Source organism: Myxine glutinosa, chromosome 7 (assembly GCF_964187855.1).
Source record: "Myxine glutinosa chromosome 7, kmMyxGlut1.1, whole genome shotgun sequence".
NCBI lineage: Eukaryota > Metazoa > Chordata > Myxini > Myxiniformes > Myxinidae > Myxine > Myxine glutinosa.
Genome location: NC_136267.1, coordinates 114,681,152 through 114,693,308, shown reverse-complemented (window position 1 = coordinate 114,693,308; position 12,157 = coordinate 114,681,152). Strand labels below are relative to the sequence as shown.

The 12,157-nt window shown below is 44.0% G+C and overlaps 1 protein-coding gene across 2 annotated transcripts in view; it reads left to right on the top strand.

Moving 5' to 3' along the window:
- Positions 1-12,157, top strand: part of LOC137431539 (ADAMTS-like protein 1) — a 322,494-nt gene that overhangs the window by 288,634 nt on the left and 21,703 nt on the right. For both annotated transcript variants that reach the window (XM_068122959.2, XM_068122957.2), the window contains one exon: positions 11,154-11,360. In XM_068122959.2, the coding sequence (XP_067979060.2) occupies positions 11,154-11,360 (207 nt within the window). The remainder of the gene's footprint in view (positions 1-11,153; positions 11,361-12,157) is intronic.

Sequence of the window (12,157 nt, the reverse complement as noted above, 5' to 3'; positions counted from 1 at the left end):
TGATTCTTGGCACTGCGTTCAGTGCACTGCGTTCCTCCAAGCCTGTCCCTCAGTGTACTACAGGTAGAGCGGATGGTGGTGAGCTTTTGACAGAGGATTCTGAAGTGATGTCCATTGGGCTGGTTCCTTTGAGCAGCTTTACCAGGCTGACTCACCAACTGTTGAGCTGGATGTCAGTGGTGTTACTATCCCTATAGCTGGCCCTCCAATCAACTGTGAACTGCCTTAGTTTGTAAAGACACAGGCTGTGGTGAACCGGTTGAAAGGGGGAAAAACTCCTGGGATTTGTGGCATTCATGCTGAATTTCTCAAGGCTGGTTTAAATCTTTCACGAGCCTCGATTCAGTATACAAAAAAAAAAAAAAAAATGCTGGATTCATGTCGTTGCATGCAGGTCTGAGCACAAGCATCATCCCAACTTTTTTTTTTCTTTTTTTTGTATACTGAATCGAGGCTCGTGAAAGAGTTGACATTTACTTCACAAACAAATCAACCAGACAAACAAAATATATAAAAAGAGGGAGCGGAAGACAAGATGGGGAGAGAAGGGGAAGCACACAAACACAACATTTGAGAGCAGGGAGATGTGTGGGAGGGAGAGGGCTTGGGGGGAGGAGGCGTGGGAATGGGGGGGGGGGGGGTGGGAGAAGTATAAAACACAGGGACACCAAGGACTTCCAGGACAGAAGTTGGTATTTCAAAAAAGTGGAATTGGGGTGAAATGAGCGGGGGTAGAAAAGGTCAAGGTTTTGGATGGGGGAAGATAAGAGATGGTGGTGAACAGCTGTTTTAAAGACCTGGAGGGTGGAGTGGGATTGAAGAGAGTGAGGGAGTTTGTTCCAGAGGCGGGAGAAAAGAGGAATGAAGGAGTGAAGGTGAGCAGAGAGTCTTGATTTTGGCAGTTTAACCATAAGAGGGTTGCAGGCAGATCTTGTGCGAACTGTAGGAATATTTGCGGGACAGAGCCCAGAGAGAGCTGGGGGGGGGGGGCAAGGCCAGAGAGGAGTCGGTAGAAGACGGAAAGACCACCAACCTGCCTGCGGTGAGTGAGTGAGAGGCCCTTGGAGTTAGCTTCATCGCGGGAGATTCCAATGATTCTGAACGCTTTGGTTTCAACAGCGGGAAGACGAGCTAGGTGTGAGGCAGGAGCACCAACCCAGAGGGGAGAGCAGTATTCCATTGAGCTGCGGATGAAAGCCTTGCATGTGGTGAGGAGCTCAGGTGTGCCAAGGAAGGACTTCGCACGACGGAGGATGCCCAGTCGGTGACTGGCTTTTGAGGCCAGATTTGAAATGTGGTTTTCCCAGGAAAGATCATGGCAGATAGTGAGACCCAAAAGCTTGAGTGACAGAACTTCTTGGAGAGGATTATTCAGAAAGTGGATGGGAGGGTTGTCCAGTCGGTCTTTTCGGAGAGACATCGTAAGAGTGTGAGATTTGTCAGGATTGAAAGACATGTTCCACTTGTTTGCCCAGTCTGTGATTTTGTCCAGGTCTGTAGAGAGTGAGTAGGGTGCAGACTGCCGATCTGAGGGATGAAGAATGGAGCGACAGAGAGTAGAGTCATCAGCAAAGAGATAGAGAGGATTTTCAAGAGAGTCAGAGAGATCATTGATGAAGACCAGAAAAAGCACAAGGCCCAGAACACTGCCTTGGGGAACTCCAGCCTGAACAGGAAGAGGAGATGAGAGAAACCCATTCAGGGCCACACGTTGACTACGACTAGAGAGGAAGTCCACCAGCCATGCGTGGAGATTTCCATGGATACCAAAAGAGGAGAGTTTGGTGAGCAGAGCGGGGTGCCAGACCGTATCGAAGGCATGTGATATGTCAAGGGAGACAGCTCTAATTTCCTGTTTGGCATTGAGGACCTCCATCCATTGTTGAGAAAGCAGAAGCAGCATGTCCAGAGTAGAGTGACCAGGTCTGAAACCAAATTGATGATCAGAGATCAAGCCATTGGAGAAGAGGAAAGATTTCATATCTGAAGCAATGATGGATTCCATGACTTTGCTGATAATTGGGAGAAGGCTGATTGGTCTGTAGTTGCTGGGATATGTTTTGCACATTTTTTGTGCAAAGCGGTGATGTTGGCAGATTTCCAAGCAGATGGCAGATGACCTTGAGCAAAAGAGAGGGTGAAGAGAACAGAGAGAGGGAGTGAAAGAGGGGAAGAACAGGATTTTAGGACCCACCTTGGGCTGATGCCGTCAGGTCCAGTTGCAGAATCAGAGTCGAGGGTTGACAGAAACTTTTCCACCTTGTCAGGAGGAAAGGACACAGAGTCCAGGAGCAGCTGGGTACGACTGAGTACGGTGGGTACAGAGAGGGATGGGTTTGGGAAACAAGATTTAGAGGCAAACACAGAGTTGAGGCATTCAGCTTTTTCACGTGCGGAGTCAGCTGTGTGGCCGTTTGAGGTGAGGGAGGGGATTGAGGGGGAATAAACACCAGAAACAGATTTGACCAGACACCACCAGGATTTGGAAGAGGGAGACAGATAAGAGAGTTCGGTCCTGAGAACGGAGAGATATTGTTTCCTGGCTCTCCTGAGGGTGGACACACACTTGTTTCGGGCTTTGTGAAAGGAAATGAGATTTCCTTCCGTTGGATTTGCTTTCCAGGAGACGAAAGCAAGTTGTTTCTGGGCCATAGCCTCACCACCAGATTCCGTGTACCATGGACGGGAGGAAGGGTATGACAACTGAAGACGAGATGGGATAAATCTGTGCATGAGAGAGAGCAATTTACTTTGGAAGAATTCGCAGGATGAGTTGATGTCAGAGGCGGTAGAGATGCGAGACCAGTCCAGATGATTGATGGCTGCTTGAAGACCATGCCAGTTGGCCTGAGTGAAATACCAGACTCGTCGACGCTGAGGAGGCTCTCTGAGAATGGTCAGAGAGATGTCCACTTTAACAAGCACATGATCAGATGAGCCGATTGGAGCAGAAGAAGAGCAGCAGACATTTTCAGGGAAGTTAGTCATAACCAAGTCCAGAACTTCAAGTCCAGTCAATAACTTCCTGGAAGAGGGGCCTTGTTGATTCTCTCTGGAAAGGAAAGGGTGATCGCCAAGCCTGCAGAAACTACCGAGGGGTGACACTGCTGTCAGTGCTGGGCAAGGTCTTTGCTCGAATAATTATTTATAGGGTTTGCCACCATCTATCTGCTTGAGCACCAACGCCCAGAGCAGTCTGGCTTTACACCAAAAAGGTCAACGATTGATCATATCCTTGCCCTTTGGCTGCGGTGAACCAGTTGAAAGGGGGAAAAGCAGGTGAGGATATGGTCATCTGCGATTGACCATATTCTCACCGAATGCAGGCAACTGTCAGCAGGGGCTGCTTGCAGCCTCTGTTGATCTCCACAAAGTGTTTGGCTCAGTGAATAGGGATGCCCTGTGGAGGATCCTCATTCTTTGTGGGGAGACACCAAAGCTGATGGATCTGATATCTGAACTATGCTCGGGTACTGATAGTGCTGTATAGAGTGGTGGTGTCATCTGACTTATTTTCAGTTGCAACTGGAGTTTATCAGAGGTTTGTACTGGCCCTCATGCTTTTCAACACTTGTATCGATTGGATTTTAGGGAGGATGGCGGAGAAATCTAGCTGTGGTGCATCATTTGGGTGTCAAGATATCTGATCCTGATTTCGCAGATGATGCACTCATCTGTGCGGAGACTCTGGATAATATGGAATTGTTCCTCTTATCTAAGATAAAGGAAGACTCCACTTTTGTTCACTTTTGTTTCTGTTTATTAAAACTCAAAAAGGTAGGGGATAACGTACTAATTCAAGATATTGACTAACTAACGAACTAATTAACTTTAACGAAGCCTCTCTGTTCAGCCGGTCGTGGCATGATCCCCTCCTCCTTTGTAGATCTTCTCCTTTGCTCTTGGCCAGCGCAGCTCTCTCTTTCTCGAAGTCCCATTTTCCTTTTATCATAAAAATTCACTTCCATATATGGGATGGAATTTAAGACACCGTACCGACTCTCCCGGCTCAGACAGTGGAACAGTCTGGTTTCCATCATGGAGAGCTCTAAGAGCCTTCCTAGACAGTTGTTATCTATTTAAGAGATGGAGCACCTTTTCTGTTCCCATAGGTCACTCCTTCCTGACCCCTCTGAGACAAGAATGTTCCAAACTTCATTTCAAGAGAAAACACATTTTAACAAGAGGGGAGAATATAAATAATTATATATGCCTCCACAATTCCTCATTTTTTTTCTTTTTGTTTATATTAATCATTAATCTAAACATCAACCTATTTAATATTCGACCCACAAATTTGGTAATCCAATTTTCCCGTTCATAAGGCATACACCGTCATTCTGGAAGAATATGATCACAAAACATTTCTCTTTCCATATTAATAATGCAATTCACTTCATTTGCATAAAGCATACAACACTTCACCTTTGCCAAAACACAATAATTTCAGTTCACCATTAAAATAATAAAAACATCTGCAACATTGGCAATACGTTTGCTTTGACACAAATGTTGACTTTTTTATTGAAAAGAAGGGGCTGATCAGTCGTGTTTGAAATTCAAGTATGAAACATTATCTTCTGATGTCTTCATGGCACCTACACTATTTGCGTAGGATTTCCTGCTGTTGTGATAGCTGGGCAGAGTCACAAACTGACCCTGCTTTTGCATGTAACATTCTTGCCACTCTTGCTGTGAGTCATAGTAGATTTGAACAAAGCCTTCATCCAATTGTCGTCGACTTGCCTCCTCACTCATCATGAGTATGGAGCAAGTATTGATGTGATGTTGATTGGCCAGCAAGATGTGGAACAGGGATGCCGGATGCATCCGCAATGATGATGTTGGGACCATGGTACTCAAGTTGTCCATGGTCCATACCGGGAGCACCCAGCAGAACCGTGCACAGCTGTTGTGAAGAAAAGGCACAGCCGTTCGCTTGTAGCTCCATGCTGATTCCCCGGAAGTTGGTGAAGTAATAACACACGTCACCGCATCCCGTGGGAGTTGCAGGTAAAATGTCGTCGTCCTGACGTGTTGAATGTTCGAGGCATTCGAACAAAAGTAGGTGATCGCCCTTCTTTCATATATTACAGTGTGATACAGGCCAATGGTCACATAAGTCTCCCTTGGTGAAGGTAAGCATCCATCTCCAAGTTACAAAGGAGAATGTCTTCATCATTCTTTGAGAAGGAGGGTGTATTCCAAGATTAACTTCATTTTTAGCCACAAATTTTCTTTTTCGAACTTCTTTCCAGTTGTCGTTATCACTCCATTTGAAATGGGACCTGGTCTTTGCTTTACTCAGCCACATTTATATCTGCTCGCCACACAGATTGAATCAGATGGGGTACATTGTAACATGAAATCACTATATTTTAACTAATCATGTATATCTTATAACAGCTTCACACGAAAAATATTCAAATCAGTAAGCATTTTACAGCCATATATGTGTGTGTTAAGGTGCACACATTGACAAAGTGTACATTCCACCCTGCCTACTGTCCGCTTCCATTTCGTTTTCCATGATCAGCGACACGAGAAGTGTTACTGGTTTTGTCTTCAGAGGCATTTGTACATCAGCGTGACCTGATGTTACCAGCATGCATACATCCTTTTTAATCAATAAAGTTGAGAATTTGTTGAGTGGTTTAGTACATATTCTCCCTCCATACTAGACTCCTCTCCCACACCTGACTCCTCTCCCCCATTCGACCTACTCATCCCTACCTCCACTCCCCCCACACCTCCACTCTCCCCTTCCTCTCCCTCCCTCGACCCCTCACAGGCCCACTCCTCTTCTTTTCCTTCCCCTTCCTTTTGTCCCGTTCCTCCCTATTCTCATTAATACATTAAAGTGATGATGCATTGTTACAGCTGACAAAATGAGGAAAACGTTTTTTTCAAAATGAACTCTTGCCACTCAGTTCGACCCTCAGCAAGCTCACACTCACGGCTCCCTCGTGCTCCTCGACCACGCCATGATAATCTTTCTCTCCTCACTCCGCAGGGCACTTGGATAGCTCAACGCAGTTGCAATGTCAAAACCTTCCAAGCCAAACCGACTGAAGTATGATGTAAACAATGCACCAAACATGTATGCGACGTAAAGCCCTCAATGGTGCAGTCTGGGTTCAAAAAAAGAGCCATTTGGGTTTGCAGTATGCATGCCAGAGGTTGAAAATAGTGCAGGCCAGCAGGCCAGTAGGATCACAAGCTTTAAACGTCCTGGGGAGTGAAAAAAGGGAGTAGGCCTCAGGCCGCAGTCTCAACTATTGGGCCACATGCAAGGCCGATAAAGACAGCCCCATGACAATCTTCATAAACCGCATGCAAGACCGACACATGCGATTTAAAATGATATTGTATACCCCACAGCTTTTGCTTTAATATAAAGGTGTTAGATCTTTCATAATTAAAATAACGAGAGAAACTTATTTTTACCTCCGACACCAAAGGTGGATGGAGGTTATGTTTTCACCCCCGTCTGTTTGTCTGTCCGTTTGTTTGTTTGTTTGTTTGTGAACAAAATATCTCAAAATGTTGTGGACGGATTCGGATAAAACTTGGCAGAGATGTAGTGTGTGTGACAAGGACGAAATTATTAGATTTTGGTGAAGATTCGGATTCGGCTACTAAATTTTTTTAAGTGATTCTTCACCATTGGGAGACAGGGCCAAAAACGATACATAGGAGGAAATCTCAAAAAGTTATGGATGGATTTGGACGAAACTTGGTGGACAGGTTGGGTGTGTGACAAGGAAGAATCGATTCGATTTTGGTGAAGATCTGAATATGATTCGGATATGAGAATTTTTTTTTTGAAGTGATTCTTCACCATTGAGTGATCTGGCCAACCAGGTGGAGGGTTGCTTTCTAGTTATAACATGTTTTGCTGCTCTTGCACATCCTCTTTTCCCTTTTCACCATGTCATTTACCATAGGTCATCTTCCATCTGCTTGGAAGTCGGCCGATATCACTGCATTACATAAGAAGGCGTAAAAACGGATCTTCTTAACTACAGACCAATTCGTTTACTTCCAATCAGCAGCAAGGTCGAGGAATCCATCATCGTCGTTGACATAACATAATTCCTTTTCTCCAATAACCCCATGTCAGATCATCAATTTGGATTCAGACAAGATCACTCTGCCTTGGACATGCTGCTTATACTCTTCAGACATGGATAGTGGTCCTCAATGTCAGACATGAGATCAGACCAATTAGTGGCCACAGGCCATCTCACTGGGCATGGCTCAAGCTTTAAAAACAGTCTGGCATCCAGTCTTGCTCTCCAAAGTCGGTGCCTATGGCATCCAACGCCAACTCCACTCCTGCATTACTGACTTCCTCTACTATTGTAGCCAACATGTGGCTCTCAACGGAAGCCTTTCACCACCTTTCACCTCCTCTCCCTGTTAAGGCCGGAGTACCTCAAAGCTGTGTTCTGGGCCCTATTCATTTCCTAATCTTCATCAATAACTCTCCGACTCTGGAAATCTTCTTTATCTCTTTGCTGATGACTCCATGCACCCTCTGCTATAACAGTCCTCATCCTGCAGGCAAACAGGCTGCAGCCTCTTCCCTCTCTTCAGACCTTGGAAAAATCACAAACTGGTCAAACACTTGGGATATGTCTTTTAACCCTGAGAAGTCTCACACACACACACACACACACACACACACACACACACACACACACACACACACACACACACACACACACACACACACTCTATCTATCTATCTATCTCTCTCTCTCTCTCTCTCTCCCTCTCTACCTCTCTACCTCTCTACCACTCTAACTCTCTCACTCTCTCACTCTCTCTACCTCTCTCTACCTCTCTCTCCCCGAAAGGACCATACCACAAACCCTCCCATGTACCATCTCAACAACCCTCTCAAAGAGGTCCAGTTGCTCACACTCTTGGGTCTCACTCTCAACCATGATCTCTCTTGGGCAAACCACAATTCAAAGATGGCCTCCAAAGCCAACCGAGGCATCCTCCGTCATGCAAAGTCCGTTCTTGGCACACCTAAACCCTTATCCACCTACAAGGCTTTCATCCACAGGTTGATGGAGTGCTGCTCTCCCCTCTGGGCTGGCGCCCCTGCCTCACACCTTGCTCAGCTTTACACCATGGAAACCAAGGCCTTCAAGATCATTGGAATCTCCAGCGATGAAGCTGAGTCTATGGGCGTATCACTTCGTCATCGCCGACAGGTCTATGAGCTATCTGTCTTCTTCCACTTGCTTTCTGGTATTGCACCCCCTGTCCTCTCTGTGCTTCCACCCCTCCCTCTGCCCTTTCCATTGTAACATCAAAATACTACTTTGCTCGATCTCCACCTACAAGGGTCGAATCCAAGTACAAGTACAAGGTCCTCCCCCAATCCCAAGGTCCCAAGTCCCTCAAGGTCCCAAGTACAGGTACAAGGATCTCTACCTACAAGGTCCTCCCCCAATGCACCTGAGTTCATTCATATTTGGCTGAATTGGCTTTACAACACCTACCACCTACCAGAACATCATCATCGCAATAATATTCTACATCATTCATTCATCGAAAAACACTTTCTTAAATTTACTTCCTTACGTCGACAATTCTGAAAGAAGTCATGTTGCCATTTCTTAGCGCAGTTCACCGAAACTGTGCATTGACGATGCACAACAGCATGTCTGTTGCAGTAGGGGAGAGTGGGGTAAGTTGAGACTAAGGGTAAGTTGAGCCACCCCATGTTTCTTAGAAAGTGAAATATTTGAAGGTGTGAGAGCGCCATCTATACTTTCATAGCAACAGTCTTTCTTCCTGAGTACACATGCAGAGGAATATGAAGCAGGGGTAAGTAAGATCTAATGAAATTTGTATTTTTTTCGGAATTTCCTAAACTTTGAGTTATGGTGTTTTGAGGGTGATAACAATAGAATTAATGGAAGCTTAATGAATTGTTTATGTAGTAATGTGAACATGAATGGTGTAGATTATTTACCTGAGAGTATGAATTGTAAATTGAATCAATACGTGAAATGAGCATGTTTATATTCAAAGTGGCGCCCGTGGGGTAAGATGATCAGTTGGGTCGGGTCAAGTTGAGCCATGGCTCATCTTACCCCATGAACATGTGTGCAAGATAAAATTACTGCTTTATACGCAAGTTGGAGTTGAAAACTGTAGTTCTTGTAACACTGATACTTGTGTATAGATCTAAATCCTATTCCTAAGAATGATTTATGTAAATATTTTTGCATTAATCACAGGTAAATGGTAAAATGCTTTGGGACTATAAAAGGAAGACAGCACGTGGTTGTTCTTCATAATTATTTGAAATACAAACCAGTTCATCAGCATATCTGACTGATAAATCTTGACGATTACATATGTATGAACATTCAGCCAAAGTTTACTGATAAATTCATGTGGCTTACTATTAATCAGAACACAATACATGTATAATTATTTCAGTTCAAACTGTTAAATTTCATTAGATCAATTACATCATGTTACTTTGTAATAGACACGAGGTGCTTCTTACATGTGCGTAAATTTCACACAAGGGAAAGGAGCATTTATCAAGTTTCAATTATTGAACTGAAAAATCTGATCTGAAAAACGTGAACATTTACAGGAAACTACTTTGTCTTGTTTTGCATTGTTAAAGCTATAAGCAACAGCTTTTGCGTGATTGTTAAAAAAATGCGTATTCATTAATACTTCATGCATTCCCAGTTTCAATGGGTTTTCTCAGTGTTTTATCAATATAATAAGCTTTTCCAGTGGATCTGGACTTAAACTTTTTGTCTCAAACTTGTTTTATTGCTGTTCTGTCCTGTATTGAGCCGGTGAATTTGATGGGACACAAAATGTTTCATGCTGTTTTTTTTTCTTGTGGCTCAACTTACCCACTGGCTCAAGTTATCCCGAACCCATGATCAACTTGCCCCATCATTGGGGCAAAATGAGCCATTAGACAACTTTTTTTTGAAGGCCTCTGCTAATTAATTACATGAAAATGAAATGGTAACATGAGTATGAGGGGAGAAGCAAGTAATTACTCCATCATAATCACTATGGCTCTGATGCGCAGCACTTTATATTTGATGTCCAGAAGGGCATTACTGAAAAATGGCTCATCTTACCCCACTCTCCCCTACTGAAACAATCGTTCCTGGGATGACGTCACATGGATTACACAATCACCGAGGGTTCTGTCCAGAATTTTTAGTGGCTGTACTGGCCAGATTTTATTCTTGTTTTTAACTTAACGCCTCAAAAAATCATTTAAACTAAAAAGCATGGTCTGTTATTGGTGTATTAATTACAATTCATTATAATCTGTAATCCCAAAAAAAGTTTCCCAAAATTTTTATTGCACTGGACCTTTAAGTGTGTCTCCTACATACTGTATTTAAACAGATGGGTTACCATGGTGAAGGCAATTTTTTACAAAGATAGGATGGCGGCGTCTGGAGAGTTGGGTAGATTCAAAATTTTTGGCACGTCAGCATTTTATTATTTTCCTGTGCACTCGAAATTAATAAAGAAATGCTGTAATCCTGTCCATAATTACTCCAGCATATCTGCTCTCTCTACACCCATGTTCGAAGCCACAAATGAAGACCATGTGTGTGTCTCATACATCCCTGCCAGATGGCCTGGCAATCAGTCCTTCAGCCTAGTGCTGCAATCTGCGGCTTTTCAGGGAGATGGCGGTGGGTTGATCAACTTTTGCATCAACTTTCTCTTTTTGCTTTCTAAAAGAGCTCCTCCCTCCTGCCTTCTAACACACATGCTACACCACATGGCTTTGATTTCCACAAATCTTTCACCAATAAGTGTTGTCTGCTTTTTCCCAGGAAGTCTTAACAAATATTTTTGTTTAAGTCTTCAACCAGGGCCAAGGCTTACAATCGACATGGCCCGAGCCCCAGTGGCTCACAGGTTTGTTCACCTGTCAGACCGCGTGAGGCGATGGCATTTCAACTACGCAGAGTTGATTCTACAGTCAAAGTCATCATTCCTTTCTTTCCTCGGTCGTACTTCATCCGGCTGTCTAATTACTTGCCACTATTACAAGCTTTTCTGCTTTTCTCCATTTCTGTCTGCACAGCATAGCAGCCGTACTAACTCAGCCTGGTTCCTGCATGCAGGCTGCCCTGTGTTGTGCTCCACATCCAATACCATCAAATGGTTTTGGAAGGGCCAACCTTTGGAAATTACACCATTGCTCAACACCCAAGTCTTGGCTTCAGGACGAGTTCTGCTGCTGCCTTCAATTGAGTTAAACTGGGTCGGTGATCTGGTTTGTGTCGTTGGAGCCAATCACGTCACTGCTCACGTCACATTGAAGATTACAGGTGAGCATTGGGCCTGATTTTGTAAATACACTTTATTTAAAAAGCATAGAACACCTTGCTTGACAGGGTAAAGAATTGGGAGAATGAGATGCAAAAGTTACTTGGGAATCAATGACAGGAGAACGAGGTTCAAAAAGTTGTTTTCTTGAAAGATCTTGAAAATCCTGAAATTTTCAAGATTCTTGAAGAGATCTTGATCTTGAAATTTCAAAAAGATCTTGAAATTTTGTAAGTACACTTTAAAAAGCATAGCACAGCTTGCTTGACAGGGTAAAGAATTGGGAGAAAGAGATGCAAAAGTTACTTGGGAATCAATGACAGGAGAACGAGGTTCAAAAAGTTGTTTTACAATCTATGGTGGTCGAAGCTCATCTGTGGGAAAGGAAGACCTGCTTGGCTTTAGTGAGAATCATAAAATTATACGGCCAATGGTGTCGTGAGAACGTGGTTGTAGAATGGACGCAGATGGGCGTGCAAGGCAAACACTGTGTGGGGGCTCGATGTGGCCATTTGCAAAGGGTGGCCGAGCTCCAGGAAAGCTGGCCTAAAACATTCCCTCAGCTGACATTAGAGCCAGCTTGACGTTATAAGCCCACAAGTTGACACAGTGGGAGTGCTTGAAGCTGGAAAAGTCACCTGTGTTGCAGCTCAACTGTAAATCATAAAACCTTACAGAGCTGTAGAAAAGTTGTAACGGCAGAAGTCTGTATTGCTTGTCAAAGAGAGACGTCGACAAAATTCCAGGTCATGATTACGAAAGGCATGACACATGTTGAAATTCAAAAGTTATTGGATAA